Consider the following 18344-nt stretch of genomic DNA (forward strand, 5'->3'; position numbering starts at 1 on the left):
AACGCCAAAAAGCGGGGCCCTACTGTACTATTAAAAAGGGTTATTCTAATTATCAGTAAGACTAGCAGAATGCCAATTTAACTGGTTGTGGTGGGAAACAAACTAGCCATATTATACCATATTATTGTCCTGATAGAGAATTTCTTATACAGGTGGTGTGCAGATCCTGCTGTACTCAACTTTCTGAAGGGGAAAAGTATTGCAATAAGGTTAGTTTTGCTTCTTTTGTTTCTGAAACAGAAGTAGTCCTGCCATCCTATCTGGACAGGGATAGTAATCTATGCTCTGGGAACCTCAAGGTTGGATTATTGCAATGCACTTTACGTGGCGCTGCCTTGGGAAAGAGTTTGGAAGCTCCAGTGAGTGCAGAATGCAGCTGTCAGATGGTTGACGGGTTCAAGGCAAACAGAGCATATAATACCTATCCTGTTGCAATTGCATTGGCTGCCTGTATGCTTCTGAGCCCAATTCAAAGTGCTGGTTTTGACCTATAAAGCTCTTTACAGCTCAGGTCCCCAATGTCTTCTGGAATGCTTACCTAAACCCTCAGATCTTCCTCTGAGGCCCTTCTCCAGGTCCTCCTTCTGAGGGAGGCTTGGAGAGTGATGACAAGGGAGAGTGCCTTTTCAGTTGTGGCTCCCCATCTGTGGAATATGCTCCCCAGTGAGATCCACCTGGCACCTTCATTGTCATCTTTTCAGTGCCAGGTAAAGACATATCTTTTCTCCTAGGCATTTGACAGATTGAGATGATGTTTTGTTTTAATATGCTGCCAAACCTTCCTGTAGCTGTGTGGTGGTGGTGGTATTGCTATAGTTTTGTTGAGGTTTATTAAGTTTTTATAGTGTATTTTATTTGTTTTTGTTTTAACATTGTGTAAGTTGCTTGGGGACCTTTGGGTATCAAGCAACTAATAAATCTAATTAATAATAATAATAATAATCCCATTGTATTTGAATATTCAAGAGTGTGTTTTCATCAACACCTCTTGCATCTTTACCATAATATTTATTGCTCCCTCAGACCTGCTATGTAGCCGATCATTTTTCTCTACAATGAAATGTCACAGCAGGAGGGGGAAGTTAAATCTCCTTCCTCCTAGTTCCATCATTTTGAATTACTTCAGAGCCTCCCAAATCTGCTTTTAGAGATCATATCACAGATTTCTCTCAGCACATCTGTTCTGATTATAACAGTGTACATGGAGCTAGTTGCAAATGTCTCTAGGTTGGAGCCATTGTCTAGAAAGGTGGTGCTTTCTAGGTAATACTATTTTTTCAGCTAATTTTATAATTCCTTATATGCATGATTATAGTGTATAACAATCAGTTGCAAGCTCCTGCTGTAGAAAACATAGCTGTCTTTGTGTCATCAACCTGTGCAAATTTTGGAGGAACTGTGGAAGTTTTAAAGTTCAGCAAAATGTTTCATAGTTGTTTCTTTGGTGTGTAATTGTATCCTAGAATGTAATATTTTTTCTTACTTGAATTAACTAGGTACCCAAGGAAAAGAAATAAATTAGTAGAGCTTCCAGAAGACTACAGTTGCCTTCTGAATAAAGGCTCTCAGTTTAGGTGAGAACTTATTTTGTGACTTTTTACAGAACTGTTCTTTACAAAACTGAGTTTTGCATAACTAATCAAGACATGTGGCATAATTGTACTAAGAGAAGAATTTTTAAATAGAAATATATAGTATTTTTTAAATTTGATAAAGCAGTACCATCTGATTCTGCAAATGGTGTTGCAAAAATGTGATAAATTGACTTTGTTTCAAGATCAGACTTTTATACTTACAGTGTAAGTATAAAAAAGCTAAGGTAGCCTTGAAATTTTGTATACAGGGAGAAATGTGTCTGAGATTGTGTATGAAACCAACTTTGTAAGCACTGGCTATTTGTAAGCATTTATTATTTTTTAGTTGTAGATTATATAATTTTTGTTATTGGAGAAGGAGATATTATTACCATTGTAGTAGTAACAGATCATAATGGCTAAAAATATAACAATGTGTACAGTATTATTATTGCATTATATTCAGAATTTGCAAGTGCATTGCAAGTCTTACTTGCCCTCACAAAATTTCTGAAGTAAAATACTTATTAATTTTTTTATTTAAAAATATTTATCATATTTTTAAAATCTCTAAGCATTGTACAACATAAAAACAATAAACAATATCATTACTACCTTTATTCCCATTGCTGTTAGTTGTTTTTATAATTTCAACCTAATTTGAACCATAGTTTATGAACTGAGAATTGAGTCTAACTCATCTTGTATTTGAAGTCTTGATGACAGGGTGCAGACAAATTACAGCAGTAAATAGATGGATGTTGTCTGTTGTTCTGCTCATATGGTTTTGTTTTAAGTTTGATTTTAAACTGTTAAGAACATAAGAACATAAGAAGAGCCTGCTGGATCAGGCCAGTGGCCCATCTAGTCCAGCATCTTGTTCTCACAGTGGCCAAGCAGGTGCCTGAGGGTAGCCATTGATAGCCCTGTCCTCCATGAATTTGTCTAATCTTCTTTTAAAGCCGTCCAAGCTGGTGGCCATTACTGCATCTTGTGGGAGCAAATTCCATAGTTTAACTATGCGCTGAGTAAAGAAGTACTTCCTTTTGTCTGTCCTGAATCTTCCAACATTCAGCTTCTTTGAATGTCCACGAGTTCTAGTATTATGAGAGAGGGAGAAGAACTTTTCTCTATCCACTTTCTCAATGCCATGCATAATTTTATACACTTCTATCATGTCTCCTCTGACCCGCCTTTTCTCTAAACTAAAAAGCCCCAAATGCTGCAACCTTTCCTCGTAAGGGAGTCGCTCCATCCCCTTGATCATTCTGGTTGCCCCCTTCTGAACCTTTTCCAACTCTATAATATCCTTTTTGAGATGAGGCGACCAGAACTGTACACAGTATTCCAAATGCGGCCGCACCATAGATTTATACAACGGCATTATGATATCGGCTGTTTTATTTTCAATACCTTTCCTAATTATTGCTAGCATGGAATTTGCCTTTTTCACAGCTGCCGCACACTGGGTCGACATTTTCATCGTGCTGTCCACTACAACCCCGAGGTCTCTCTCCTGGTCAGTCACCGCCAGTTCAGACCCCATGAGCGTATATGTGAAATTAAGATTTTTTGCTCCAATATGCATAATTTTACACTTGTTTATATTGAATTGCATTTGCCATTTTTCTGCCCATTCACTCAGTTTGGAGAGGTCTTTTTGGAGCTCTTCGCAATCCCTTTTTGTTTTAACAACCCTGAACAATTTAGTGTCATCAGCAAACTTGGCCACTTCACTGCTCACTCCTAATTCTAGGTCATTAATGAACAAGTTGAAAAGTACAGGTCCCAATACTGATCCTTGAGGGACTCCACTTTCTACAGCCCTCCATTGGGAGAACTGTCCGTTTATTCCTACTCTCTGCTTTCTGCTTTTTAACCAATTTCTTATCCACAAGAGGACCTCTCCTCTTATTCCATGACTGCTAAGCTTCCTCAGAAGCCTTTGGTGAGGTACCTTGTCAAACGCTTTTTGAAAGTCTAAGTACACTATGTCCACTGGATCATCTCTATCTATATGCTTGTTGACACTCTCAAAGAATTCTAATAGGTTACTGAGACAGGACTTTCCCTTGCAGAAGCCATGGTGGCTCTGCTTCAGCAAGGCTTGTTCTTCTATGTGCTTGGTTAATCTAGCTTTAATAATACTTTCTACCAGTTTTCCAGGGACAGAAGTTAAGCTAACTGGCCTGTAATTTCCGGGATCCCCTCTGGATCCCTTTTTGAAGATTGGTGTTACATTTGCCACTTTCCAGTCCTCAGGCACGGAGGAGGACCCAAGGGACAAGTTACATATTTTAGTTAGCAGATCAGCAATTTCACCTTTGAGTTCTTTGAGAACTCTCGGGTGGATGCCATCCGGGCCTGGTGATTTGTCAGTTTTTATATTGTCCATTAAGCTTAGAACTTCCTCTCTCGTTACCACTATTTGTCTCAGTTCCTCAGAATCCCTTCCTGCAAATGTTAGTTCAGGTTCAGGGATCTGCCCTATATCTTCCACTGTGAAGACAGATGCAAAGAATTCATTTAGCTTCTCTGCAATCTCCTTATCGTTCTTTAGTACACCTTTGACTCCCTTATCATCCAAGGGTCCAATTGTCTCCCTAGATGGTCTCCTGCTTTGAATGTATTTATAGAATTTTTTGTTGTTGGTTTTTATGTTCTTAGCAATGTGCTCCTCAAATTCTTTTTTAGCATCCCTTATTGTCTTCTTGCATTTCTTTTGCCAGAGTTTGTGTTCTTTTTTATTTTCTTCATTCGGACAAGACTTCCATTTTCTGAAGGAAGACTTTTTGCCTCTAAGAGCTTCCTTGACTTTGCTTGTTAACCATGCTGGCATCTTCTTGGCCCTGGCGGTACCTTTTCTGATCTGCGGTATGCACTCCAGTTGAGCTTCTAATATAGTGTTTTTAAACAACTTCCAAGCATTTTCGAGTGATGTGACCCTCTGGACTTTGTTTTTCAGCTTTCTTTTTACCAATCCCCTCATTTTTGTGAAGTTTCCTCTTTTGAAGTCAAATGTGACCGTGTTGGATTTTCTTGGCAATTGGCCAGTTACATGTATGTTTAATTTAATAGCACTGTGGTCACTGCTCCCAATCGGTTCAACAACACTTACATCTCGCACCAGGTCCCGGTCCCCACTGAGGATTAAGTCCAGGGTTGCCGTCCCTCTGGTCGGTTCCATGACCAACTGGTCTAGGGAATAGTCATTTAGAATATCTAGAAACTTTGCTTCTTTGTCATGACTGGAACACATATGCAGCCAGTCTATGTCCGGGTAGTTGAAGTCACCCATTACTACCACATTTCCTAGTTTGGATGCTTCCTCAATTTCATATCTCATCTCAAGGTCTCCCTGAGCATTTTGATCAGGGGGACGATAGATCGTTCCCAGTATTAAGTCCCTCCTGGGGCACGGTATCACCACCCACAACGATTCTGTGGAGGAGTCTGCCTCTTTTGGGGTTTCAAGCTTGCTGGATTCAATGCCTTCTTTCACGTATAGAGCGACTTCGCCACCAATACGTCCTTCCCTGTCCTTCCAATATAGTTTATATCCAGGGATAACCGTATCCCACTGGTTTTCTCCATTCCACCAGGTCTCCGTTATGCTCACTATATCAATACTCTCCTCTAAGACCAAGCACTCCAGTTCTCCCATCTTGGTTCGCAGGCTCCTAGCATTAGCGTACAGGCACTTGTAAGCAGTGTCTCTCTTCAAGTGTCTTTGGCACTTGTGGTTAGGCCTGTGGTAATTTTGCTCTTCTGAATTTATATCCTGAATTTATATTGTTGGATTCAATTTTTAACGTTTTGATATCTGCGTTGTGAATAATGGTTTGTGCTAACCACAGGCGTTGTGAATAATGGCTTGTGCTAACCACAGTTAAAAGTCCACACCATAGCTATAACTTCCAGGCGTACAACAGCCAAATCATGGTTTAGGGCTGGGATGGCTAATCTGTAGCCATCCAGTTGTTGCTCCCATAATCCCTGATCGTTGACCATGCTGTCTGGGCTGTTGGGAGCTGAAGTACAACAACATCTGGAGGGCCACAGGTTAACAACCTCTGATTGAGGGCTTGTCTGCTTTTGTTTCCCATTTGCTCAGAACTTCGCTTTATAAGCTGATAAACTTGCTTTTGTCCCCAAATTGCAGCAGCCTCTTGAGGCAGAGCAACTCCTGCTTTTATGCTGCTGCAGCCTTTTTAGGTGAATAAATGGCCCCAACTGAGTTTGCTAATTTGGGCATAACAGGAAAGCATAATTAGCAAAAACTCTGGTTTGCAAACCATCTTCAAGCTGTAGTTTCAGGACCTGGTTTGTCAGTCCCAAACAGACCACAGTCTGCGGGCAGGCTTGGGTTCAGATGTTAACACAAACTATGGTTTCGCTTTCTATCTGAACCTAATCCATGTCTCCTAATTTGAGTCTGAATTCAAAACCATAGGAAGTAATTTCGCATAAAACTGTATTAACTTCTAACTTGGGTGAAATACTAGTTTCAGAATCTATTTAGTTAGTTTTTCATATCTGAGAGACAGACAAGTTTATAAGGAAGGCCTGATAAACTGAATGCTAGCAATGAAGCAGTTTTTTTGGTCACAAAGCCCTCTTGGCTACTCATTGTGTATCTAAAATCAGTATTGGTTCCAGCCATCATTCTCTAGTTAATTTTACATTTTCAGGTGCCCTCGATCCTCTGATGATGAAACCAAGCACGCTGTGTTGTGTTTGTTCTGTGGTGCTATGCTGTGTTCTCAAAACATCTGTTGTCAGGAGCTGGTGAATGGGGAGGAACTAGGAGCCTGCACTTCACATGCAGTCCATTGTGGTGCTGGAGTGTGCATTTTTCTCAAGTAAGTAGCAAGCTTTCAGTGCTATATTCACACTAGCCCCAATCTGGTGACAATAGCACAATATCCTGCTGTTCACACAAGTTGATTCAGGGAGCTGGGGAGTAGCTTGTTCACTTTCTCCCCTCCCCAAAAAGTCCACCTCCAAAAGATGTTGGAAATAGCACTGCCTACTTAAAGCCTGATATTTACTGTGTTTATTTATTGATAAAAGTGGTTTGTGTACTGAGGCCATTGCCATCTTTTGGGCTTCTTCTTTAACTTAGTTCTTTTCTGCTTCAGAATCAGGGACTGCAAAGTTGTCTTGATAGGGGGGAAAACCAGAGGCTCTTTCTATCCTGCACCGTACCTAGATGAATATGGAGAAACGGACCCAAATCTGGCGTAAGTTGATATTTTCCTCTGTCTCTTAGGAAGTTTCATCTTGTTGCTTTTTCTGTTTTCCTATTATGCTTTTGTACAATAATTATCTGATGCCAAAGAAATCTGGCAAATACCCTTCTTTTGGTATTTTTCAGTAACTATTTGGATTCCTTCTGACTGTTCTTATCCTTTTCAACAGAAGCATGCATTTACCATAACAATGCTTGTAACTTGTTTGATCGCTGCATAGCAGAGGCTTTTGCGGCTAGCAAAAGTTCTGTGGTGAGATTGGTGGCTGGCGTCACTATTAAATTGCATCTCTTTGTGAGTTAACTGTGACTATTTTCCACAGGAGGACTGCCATCAAGCAGGTAACATAGCTCCACCTATCGTCCAAAGGCAAGAATGTTTTGAAATCAAGACTAGGGGCATCAGGCCCCTCCCACTCTCCAGTTCATTCTTGCCTTTCGTCCGTGCAAGTTGGAGTATAAGATAGCGTAGATAAGTTTTGTGTATCTCTGTTATTTAATTTAGTGTGTGTGGGACTGATTGTTCTTTTTCTGTCTTTGTTTTTTATTGTCCTGGGGAATTTCTTTGGGGGGTTGCTCTTCGCCCTTGTTTCCTCAGTCCCTGCCTGAACCGCGACTTACTGGGAGACTGCGGCTGCGGCTCTCCCTTCCTCAGGCGGCGGATGCAGCCTTAATCCAGGAGCTTGCGGCTGCAGCTTCCTGCTCTGCGCCTCCACTGTCTCGTGTATTTTATAGATTGCCGCCTACTTTTGCGGCGGCTCCCTTGGTCTTTCCTCCCCAGGAGCCTGTGGCTGCGGCTCTTTTTGCCTTTCCAGTGGCCCTTTATTTAGTTGGGCTGCTCCATCTCCCTCCCTCCCCGGCTCGTTACGTGGCATTTTAAATCTCACTGCGACTGACCTCAGGAGCCTGCGGCTGCGGCTCCTTCCCGTTTTGCAGCTTTCTTTGCCGATTGCCCCCCCCCGCTAGCTGCGACTGTCTCAATGACTGTAGGGATTTCGCAGGCCGTTCTGCCTCCTCGGCAGTGATTTTCACGGCTGGCCCTTAAGGCTGCAATTGCATCCTTCAGCCCTACGGCTGTAGAGCTTATTTTGACGCCGCTCTGCTGCAGCAGTGTTTTCGGTCGGCCCTGTTTCAGCTCACTGGTGTTCTTCAGTGACTGCCATTGCTTCTTCCTCGTCCCTACGTTTTTCTGATTGGCTTATTTTCCCGCTCTTTGAGCGGGCGCCATTTTATTCGTTCCCCCTTTTCCCGCCCTTTCTGTTTAACCCTTACAACAGTAAAGGATTCTTTTCAAGGCCTTTTTTGTCAGTTTCTGTGTGTGTGCTGCAGAGTACAATAATAGAGGATTCTTTTCAAGGCCTTTTTTGTCAGTTTCTGTGTGTGTGCTGCAGAGTACAATAATAGAGGATTCTTTTGAAGGCCTTTTTTGTCAGTTTCTGTGTGTGTGCTGCAGAGTAGAACACAGGTCTCTCAACTCAAACTGCTGACTGAGGCTGACTACTGAAGCTGTTTGGAACTGTACATTCTGCCCCATCCGTGGCCGTGTACCAAGGCTTTTTGAAATTGTACATTCTGCCCCATCCGTGGCCGTGTACCACGCCTGTTTGGAACTGTACATTCTGCCCCATCCGTGGCCGTGTACCAAGGCTGTTCAAAATTATACATTCTGCCCCATCCGTGGCCATGTACTGAGCCTGTTGGGTCTGTACATTCTGCCCCATCCGTGGCCGTGTACTGAACCCCCTCAAAAATATATGATGGCAGAACAGCCAGTGACAGCTCAGGCAACCAAGCCTAAACAATCTAAGGCAACCAAGCACAAGCACACCAAAGCGGTTGCCAAAACCAAGCATATATCCAGCCACAGCACAACCAAGCGGGCACACTACGTCTCTGTCCCGGTTTCTGAGGAGGCGGGCCAAGAACCATTAACAAATCTCTTTAATTCTCCGGCTGCATCCTCCGAGGAGGACTTTGCAGGGTTTCCTGACCAGCCAGTAGCCAGCTATCCTCCTCCCATAGTACCACCTAGGGCTCATTCATCTTCTCAGCCTGCTGAACCGCCCATATCTTTGCCTCTACAAGTGCAACCATCTCCCACACCGGGGCTGCAGCTGTCTCAGGAGTTCATATCGCAACTACAAGACATGCTGTTGTTCTTTTCTCAAACGCAGTCACAGGTCACTGCCATGCCTCAGCGGAGTGTTTGCAGACAACCCGATGATATGAGCCACTATGCATGCAATGAGGCAGATCCATCATGCTCTCCAAACCCTTTTGACATTGCCAGGGGCAGGTTTGTTGATGTTTCTTGTGGGGAGGATCCATCATTTGCTATGCAAGCCGAAGGAGACGAGTGGAGTGATCAGTCGGAACAAGAGGAAGATACATCTTATCGCCTGTTTGATGCCTCCGATTATCAGCCCCTTGCTCGCAGAGTATTGAACACCCTTGGTCTTCAATCTATACAACCTGCAGCTACCACTCCTGCTATTAAAGGGGCCAGGGTCCTGAAATCCCCCACACCAGCAGAGCATTACCTTCCTGTGCCAGATCCTATTGCCAAACTGGCCAAGGACGAATGGTCTCACCCATTACAAACACGCCGTTTTAACGCCCTTGCGGACAAGCTTTACTCTTTGGCTCCAGATTTTACAAGTAGACTGGCCGTCCCTGGCATAGACGAGCCAATTTCCAGTCTAGTCTCTAGATCCCTTTTGCCGAGGGAAGGGGACTCACATTTAAAGGACGCCACTGAGCGGAGGCTGGACTTTGCCTTACGCAAAAACCATGAGGCCACCGCTTTCTCCATGCAAGCCTTGGCATCAGCCTCCATCTTTTCCAGGGCAGCGATGATGTGGTTGGATGACCTCTTAGATGATCCTAATCCCGATCCTGTCTCTCTGAGGAGGTCACTGGTGAAATTACGCAAGATGGCGGCGTTTGTGGCTGATGCCACCTTGGACGCAAATCAGCTGGGAGCAAGAGCTATGGCAGCTCAGGTAGTCGCTCGGCGGACCCTCTGGCTTCATCACTGGCAAGCGGACTCTACAGCCAGGGTTAACTTATCAAGGGCACCTTATTCGGGCTCATTACTCTTTGGCGAGGAAGCCCTAAAGGCAGTACTTGTTGACCCCAAGGATGCTCGGAAGCCTGTCTTGGCCACTGTCAGGAACGTTGATCGCAGGCCCTTCAGACGTTTCACCTCATACCGCACAACCCAGCCCTTTCGAGGAGCGCGGCCCGGGGGACGAGGCTGCGATTTCCGAACCAATGATTTCCATTCCTCCAGGGGAGCCTGGAACAGACATTTCCCAGGCAGAGGTCAGTACCAGGGATGCAGAGGTACCTCAACGTCCTCATATCGGGGAGGGTCTCGCCAGCACAGACAGTACTGATGCGATACCGGTCGGAGGCAGACTGCTTCTGTTTGGAGACCATTGACTGCGTCTGACTCAGGTCGCCTGGATCAGAGATCTTTTTTGTTATGGCTATACACTAGAGTTTTGGACAACCCCTCCAGACAGATTTCATCCCTCTCCTTGTCCCAAGGCACCATCCAGGCACTGCATCATGCAGACAGCCATACATCACCTCTTGGACACAGCGGCAATAGAGCCAGTCCCTACAACAGAGAGGTCGGAAGGGGTGTACTCCCTCCTATTTACTGTGCCCAGACGAGATCTGTCATGGAGGGCGGTGTTGGACCTCAAGTTCATCAACCGTTTCGTAAAGTATCGCAGATTCAAAATGGAATCCCTCCACTCCATTACAGAAAGCCTTCACGAAGGAGACTTCCTGGCTTCTATCGACCTAAAGGAAGCGTATCTCCATGTGCCTATTTGCATAGCCCACAGAAAATTCCTTCGGTTTGCCTTCAACCCCCAGCATTTTCAATATCGAGTGATGCCGTTCGGTCTCTCGTCTGCCCCGAGAGTATTTACCAAGGTGCTACTCATCCTAGTGGCTTACAACCGGCTTCAAGGGGTGCATATCTACTCCTACTTGGACGATCTTTTAATACGGGCGAGTTCCAGGGAGCTGGCTCATCGCCATCTAAAGCTCACGCTCCATGTCTTGCAGACCTACGGCTGGCTAGTCAATTTTGACAAAAGCCATCTCCAATCAACCCAACGCCTACAACATCTAGGGGCGATGTTGGACACCCTGCAGGCGACGGTGTTCCTGTCTCCAGACCGCATAACCACTATCATAGACATCGCACGGTCTCTGATGCACCAAGCAACTGCAGACGTCATGCTTCTAGCAAGGGCTCTCGGAATGTTGGTGTCCACCATCCATATTGTGCCATGGGCTCGAGCTCATACTCGCCAACTTCAGTGGGCTTTGCCAGGTCCAATCATCGAACAATCCCCTTGAACCCCGCACTGCGTCTTTCATTCCGCTGGTGGACGAGGGTCCAACATCTCACCCAGGGCACTCCGTTCAGAGAACCCCGCAGGACTGTTATCACCACAGATGTCAGTCTCCTCAGCTGGGGAGCCCACTGCAACTCCCAGTTCGTTCAGGGGGTTTGGACTGAAGCAGAGCAGACTCAGAGCATCAATTGGCTGGAACTAAAGGCTGTCCACTTCGCTCTGCTCCATTTTCAGTCTCTGTTCCCCTTGGACCATGTTCTCATTTGAACGGACAACATGTGTGTGAAATCTCATTTAAACAGACAAGGGGGAACCAGGTCCCGTTCTCTGCCGAACCTAGCTTACCTCATATTCGACTGGGCAGAACAACATCTACAATCCTTGAAAGCAGAACATCTCAGAGGAATTTGGAATGTGACAACAGACTGGCTCAGCAGACAACAGGTTTTTCCGAGAGAATGGAAACTTCATCCGACCATTTTCCATCTTCTCCAGCATCGGTTCGCCGTCTTCTCAGTCGATCTGTTTGCCTCCAGTCGCAATTGCCAGCTACCCAGGTACTTTGCATGATACCTGGACATGACAGCGGAAGTGGTGGATGCTCTGTTGCTACCATGGCCAGATGGCCTATTGTACACCTTCCCTCCAATACCACTGTTAGCCAGAACCTTGAGGAAGGCACAACGCGAGAGGGCCAAGCTGGTTCTGATAGCACCATTTTGGCCCCGTCGACCGTGGTTCTCGGATCTCCTTGCCATGTCAGTGACGGACCCTTGGACGCTCCCAGTCAGGCCAGACCTCTTATCCCAGGGCCCAATATGGCATCAGGACCCCAATTGGCTCAACCTAACAGCGTGGCTTTTGAACGGGGACATTTGAGGTCTGCTGGCCTGTCTGACATTGGCCTTGAGACGACCATCTACAACTCGTATATATCAACATACTTGGGTGGCATTCTCCAGGTGGTGTCAGTCCCAGAACCTCGATCCTTCCCAGGCCACAATACAACAGGTGCTGCAATTCCTTCATAGGGGCCTCATGATGGGGCTTAGACCCAACACCTTACGTAGACATGCATCCACTCTGTCGTCCATTCTCTCAGTGTCCTCCGCTGGTGCTACTATTGCCTCGCATCTGTTCATCAAACATTTTCTGAGGGGAACTGCTCTACACTCACCGGCTGTATTGCACCGCTTTCCCTCATGGAGTTTGTCAAAGGTTCTGCAGGCTTTACAACACCCTCCGTTCGAACCCCTTAGGACTGTGCCTTTACGTCTGTTGTCATTCAAGGTCCTGTTCCTGATCGCGATCACCTCTGCAAGACGAGTTTCGGAACTGGGCACATTGTCTTCTGCCCGCCATCTCTGTGTTTTTCACAAGGACTCTGTTGTGCTGAAGACTAATCCTTCCTTCCATCCCAAGGTCAATTAAGTTTTCCATTGCAACCAGGACATTGTTCTTCCTTCCTTTTGTCCAAATCCTACCCATCCTCTAGAGAAGGCTTGGCATTCGTTGGATGTTCGGAGGGCTCTCAAGACCTACCTGTCTCGGACCCAGGATATACGATCTGAGTTTTTGTTTGTATCCTTTCATCCATGTTCTATGGGGCATAAAGTAGCTAATTCCACCTTATCCCGCTGGTTGCGTGCATGTATTACCTTAGCTTATGAGTCCCTTAAGCTTCCTGTTCCATCTAAAATAACGGCTCATTCCACTAGATCAGCAGCCACTACGGCTGCTTTTGCTACCAACGCTCCTGTTGCTGATATTTGCAGAGCTGCTGTTTGGTCTACCCCCCATTCGTTTATAAGGCATTACAAAATAGATCGTTATGCCTCTGCCGATGCCTCTTTTGGCAGGCAAGTTTTGCAACAGGTTCTTAATGATGATTAGGATGTGGGTGGTCCCTCCCTGTTATGGGCTGCTTTGGTACATCCCGCTTGATGGCAGTCCTCCTGTGGAAAATGGACCATTGGTCTCACCTGAAGGGTGATTTTCATAGGAGGACTGCCATCACGACCCTCCCAGTTGGAGGATGCCTAGATATTTTTCTGGGGTTTTTATATATTCCTGTTACGCTATTATATTTAGATTTACTAGTGAAGTCAAGACTGCTATTACTGTTATATTGCTATGTTAGAGTCATATTATTATGAATATTGCTATTGTGTTATGTTCTTGCTGGTAGGCCCGTTGGCCTTTTTTCCTGCATTTTTAGATATCTCTCTTTGGACTCACTGCGAATGAACTGGAGAGTGGGAGGGGCCTGATGCCCCTAGTCTTGACTTCAAAACGTTCTTGCCTTTGGACAATAGGTGGAGCTATGTTACCCGCTTGATGGCAGTCCTCCTATGAAAATCACCCTTCAGGTGAGACCAATGGTCCATTCACTCTTAGTAGCTAGCATTTTGTACATACACCAATTTGAATTTGTCAGAATAAAGCAATATTAAACGTACTTACCACTTACCAGTTTTCTCAGACTCTAATATATGTATTCTTCTTGTTTCTCTTTTGAAGACGTGGCAATCCTCTGCATTTGTGTCATGAACGCTATCGGAAGCTCCACTTGCTGTGGCAGCAACACTGCATCATAGAAGAGATTGCTCGAAGCCAGGAAACTAATCAGATCTTCTTTGGATTCAATTGGCACCTACTCTGAGTGCCAGGCTCTTCTGGATTAAATTGCCATGACTGAATCTCTTTAAAAGTTACACAGGAAATAATAAGATGCTTATTTTAAGGAGAAATGTTTAGCCCATTAAATTAAATAGATTGTGTTGGATCAAATTTGCTTAGAGAAACACAAATGCACACAACCTCTCAATGTGATTGCTGATTGAGCTGAACCAGAAATCATTGTTTACTAGAAGTGGGATGGTCAGTGGATATCTTGGGGAGGCTACTTTCCACCTGAGTCTGCTCTTCATAGATGCTGCAAACTGCCTTCTGTCATCTTCAATATCTTAACCTAAATAAAGGAACAGATAATATTTTTCTTCACATATATTAGCAGCAGCTCAGAATGGACCTAAAGTTCCTTAAATGGCTTCAGTGCATCTGAATATGAGGACAATTTACTTAGAACTATTTAATCCTTCCTCACCCGATTCTGCATCTAGTTTCCTCCTCCAGCTTTCGAAGTAGCCATAGTCTGCAACTAACTTAGTCTGTGGTCTTATTCTGAGAGGGAGCATTGGTGCCAGGCATCTAGCAATCCATAGCAACAGTCTGAGGGTTAAGCCGTGCAAATGAGAAGTGCACTATACAGGCTGCACATTGGAGGATTTTGGAATTTACTGAGAATACTTTGAGACTTGTGAGCATCAGTTCACTCCTTAAACCACCACAAAACCTTCCAGTTGGATGCACCAAAATTCAGTGTTCAATGATCAGCATCTTGTAAAATGTCCTTTTTCTCCCCAGGATTATAGTCCAGGATTTCAGTTACCCATTATCATGGTCTGGCAATGGTAGACAAATGTTATCTACAGCAAACTTTCTTCCTGTGGACCAGCATAGGTCCCAGACTGCCATGAATATGCAGCTGCTTTCAAGTCACTAACACCATCTCTAGAGACTAATAAAAGCAACTAAATAAAAATGGAAGTTAGCTTAGTATATGTACAAAGGGCTTTTCATTGTATGTTTTTGGTTCTGTGGAGACTCCAGTGACTGCATGTAGTCTGGTCTCATCAAGCTGACTAAAAAAACAAGTTGTTTTCAATAGCTAATGAGGTGCCACAATTATAAAAGATGGCATTCAAATGTTTGTGTTGCTTTTCCTTGTATATTGATTAGAGCCATAATTATGTCAAGGGGAGCTTGTGATAAGAAAGGAAAAAATTCCTTAATAAGCCTTTGGGTAACTATTGTCTTCAAGGAATTCTCCTTTTTCTGTCTTAAAAGTTAAATTATCCTGATGCAGTTTATTTGTGTGTTCTGGCCTTCCTACTTCCTTTTTTGAAGTATTTTGTGTATGTTTCAGATTTTAAGAGTGAGTATAAGAAATGTGTGGGCTCATGCGTTTTTAGTTTTTGAAAAATTCAGTCTCCAGTTGGCAAAGTAAGAAGACATGATAGGCAATTAAATCAGAAGGTATGATTTCACAATATAATATCAATGCACTGAGGAGTTATCACTGTATGGCAATAGTGGATGGGAAAAAAGGGCAGCAATGCTTACTTGATCTCCTGGCAGTGGAGTCTCTGCTGTTTACTGGAAGGAAGAGTGGGAGGGTCCAAGTGGAATGGAAACTGGCGCTGTGCAAACACATTGGCAGAGCCAATATGGCATGCCTGTTGATGCATTTGCACAGCACTGACCTCCCTGCCACCTTGCCCCTCTTACTCTTCCTGCCAGTAAGCAGCAGTGGCTCCACTGCTGGGAGGACAGGTAAGCACCACCACCCCACCAACTGCTACTGGGGTACGGTGAGTTAGAATGTTCGGTACTTAGATAATTTCTTTAAAATGTTTATCCGTTTAAGTTTCTTTGTGCAGTTCAGATAGTCTTTAATAACTGTCTGTGCCATCAAGATTTTGCTGTCTTAGTGGATGTTTTTTTCTGGATATTAAAAATTGTAAATCACTCTGCAGATGAACATCATTTTGGAAACTTCCAAATGGAGGTTTAAGCGGCTTACAGAAAATAGCAATTGTTAAGGAGACATGTGCTGAGGTTAGTGCAAAATGTTCCAGTAATGCTTCATGCTAAGCAGAGATGAGCCAGGGTTCATCCTGTTTTGATCGCATTCACTGACTCTGTCATCTTTTGTTTATACACCCATTTGCTCATGCTGTCTTACTTATGATTCAATACTTGTCCTTGTCCTGCCAGAGTAGATTCTACGTATCCCCAATGGTAGTTCTGTGTTAGCCCAGGAGGATCTCTTACTGATTTGGGCATCCTGTGTTGTTTTTCTGATGTGGGTGGTTTTCACACGTGGAATAATCACTTCTCCTAGATGAAAATAGTGAGGACTTCTACCAATATTCCTTGTTCAGCATGGTAATTGCCAAGAGAGGCTTGTAAACAGATGTCTAATGATAAGAATGTGAGAGCTAATTCCACTGTGAAGTCCTCAAACAGTCAAATAATGAATTAGACCTTGAACACAATGGGCATGATCCAGGTAGTCCCATCGATTCAATTAGAGAATTAAGTATATTCTTAATTTTCTTAAATTGAAATCAGATTTTAAAATGTTTAAGATTATCCAGAATGCACTCAGTAGGATTAGTTTTCAGTTTAGTTACATGTGAATATTGCTGTTTATTGAATACAACAGTATACAACCACAGCAGCTATCAGTAACAGTATGTAGTCATTTACAGGAAGCTAAAATTTCACCCGGCTGTTGGCTGGAGGAGAGGCCAAATTAGGGGAACCGAAATATGCTCCTTTCTCTTGCTGAACAGCCACTGGTTGGGATTCCTCTTCTTTTAAAGGGTTGTCTGCACGCAAGCCACATTTTGTGTGCCATTTCCTATCTAGCTAAGGATATGCGTACAAACATCTAGCTGAATTGGGAGCTTTATACACAGTGGTCAGCTTCTTCAATTTACCCTGCTTTTTAAAAATCCTAGTTTGAGAAAAATTAGAGGCAAACAAACAAGCTGGCTTCTGTTCTTAAGTGTTTGGACTTTTCTAGCAAATAAACTCATGCACAGATTGAGGGTGAATGGTCATTTTTAGTTTCATTAATTACTATGCAGTTTAGTTCACTGTGACAATAATCTGTATTTAGTGAACATGCAGTGCTAATGCTATTGATATTAATTATAAGGAAGATGAATGGAATTTATTTACATACATGCATATATTATCCTTTAATTGCAAAAATGTAAATTTGAGCCTTGTATAATGTTCTTGTCCTTTTAAAATATCTTGTATATGTATATTTAAAAAGGAAATAAAGTACCTTCTCATACCTTGTGGACTTCCCTTTCGAAATAATTTCACACTTGTAGGCCACTGTAATGGATTACATCCAGTAAGGAAAATGCAAAGACAAGAGTTAGTAAATTATCAGCCAATATATTAAATCATGTGAGTAATATCACTATAAAGAGCTACCCACCCCTTCCTGATACAGGCGGCATGGCTTAAATAGACCCACCCACCCCAAGTACCTCTTACATTGCTGCATCAGCACATTAGAGCACTAAGCATGTATACCTGCCATCACCCAAGGTGGAGTTGGGGGTGTCAACCCCTTAGGGACGCCCCTGCCACCATCTTGAGTGATGGCAGGCATAAGCTTGCAGCACACTGACGCAGGACATAGGTGGGGCAGGTGAACCTATTTAAGCCTGTGCTGCCTGCATTGCGGGTGTTTCCTGGGAGGGTGGAGCTCCTGTTCTGTTATCCATGCTAGTGTTGGGTCACTGGGCCCTGCAGCCTGTCACTGATGTGGATCACGGAGTGGGACCTCCACCGTTCCAGCCTAAGTAAACTAATTAGCCGGCAGTTAGCTGGGTCGTAAATCTGCCACGGCTAGGCAGATAACAGGAACAGGACGAGGGAAGTTCAGAGGAGAGTTTCCAAGCAATGTACCAAAATCGGTGTCCAAAAGCACAGTCAAGGAAAGCTGGGTCCAGTGAGCCAAGAGTTCAGTCTGAGGGTCTGGGTTCTGGAAGCTAGGTCTCACATGGAGGTCACGACTGACGATGTAGTCAGCAGCCTGCTGCAGTCACGAACTGCCTTTTAAATCCCACTTCCTAAGACAGGTGCAGGTAATCGGCCTCCCGGCTTCTAAGAGCTTGCTTGTCTTAAATGGCCAGACCGACGGCTTTGTTGCAATACTCGATGGCGTCTTCGCTCTGCAGGGAGGAGCGGAGCCTCCTGTTCAATCTCTGAATCCAACTGAGGGGCTTCAGCCATGTCCTGGACACTCTCCAGCTGAGGGAGAGCTGGAGCTGCATCCTCAGGGATTCTGCTTGTTCCTTTTCCTGGGTCTGCTGCTGTTGCTCCCAAGTCATCCTCCTCCTCTGAGGAGTCCTCTGCAGGGACCATGACAGCTGGCATTGTGCTTGATAAAGAGGATCCTATGATGAAAAAGCTCCAATCTCTGTGATTGCTGAGATCACCAGGAGTCTGAAGATTCCTGGAGCCTGTGGAGGAAGGTTTAGAGAAATT

The 18344-nt window shown here is 44.2% G+C and overlaps 1 protein-coding gene across 2 annotated transcripts in view; it reads left to right on the forward strand.

Annotated features, from left to right (window-relative positions):
• The window catches only part of UBR1 (ubiquitin protein ligase E3 component n-recognin 1), a 122270-nt gene extending 105161 nt beyond the window's left edge, over positions 1 to 17109 (forward strand). The window contains exons 43-47 of one of the 2 annotated variants that reach the window (XM_061611261.1): positions 153 to 209; positions 1497 to 1574; positions 6266 to 6436; positions 6716 to 6817; positions 13725 to 17109. In XM_061611261.1, coding sequence (XP_061467245.1) covers positions 153 to 209; positions 1497 to 1574; positions 6266 to 6436; positions 6716 to 6817; positions 13725 to 13866 — 550 coding nt within the window. In that variant the 3' untranslated portion in view covers positions 13867 to 17109. The remainder of the gene's footprint in view (positions 1 to 152; positions 210 to 1496; positions 1575 to 6265; positions 6437 to 6715; positions 6818 to 13724) is intronic. The other variant, XM_061611260.1, reaches the window with a different exon arrangement.
• The last annotated feature ends 1235 nt before the right edge of the window (positions 17110 to 18344 follow it).

Source organism: Rhineura floridana, chromosome 2 (assembly GCF_030035675.1).
Source record: "Rhineura floridana isolate rRhiFlo1 chromosome 2, rRhiFlo1.hap2, whole genome shotgun sequence".
NCBI lineage: Eukaryota > Metazoa > Chordata > Lepidosauria > Squamata > Rhineuridae > Rhineura > Rhineura floridana.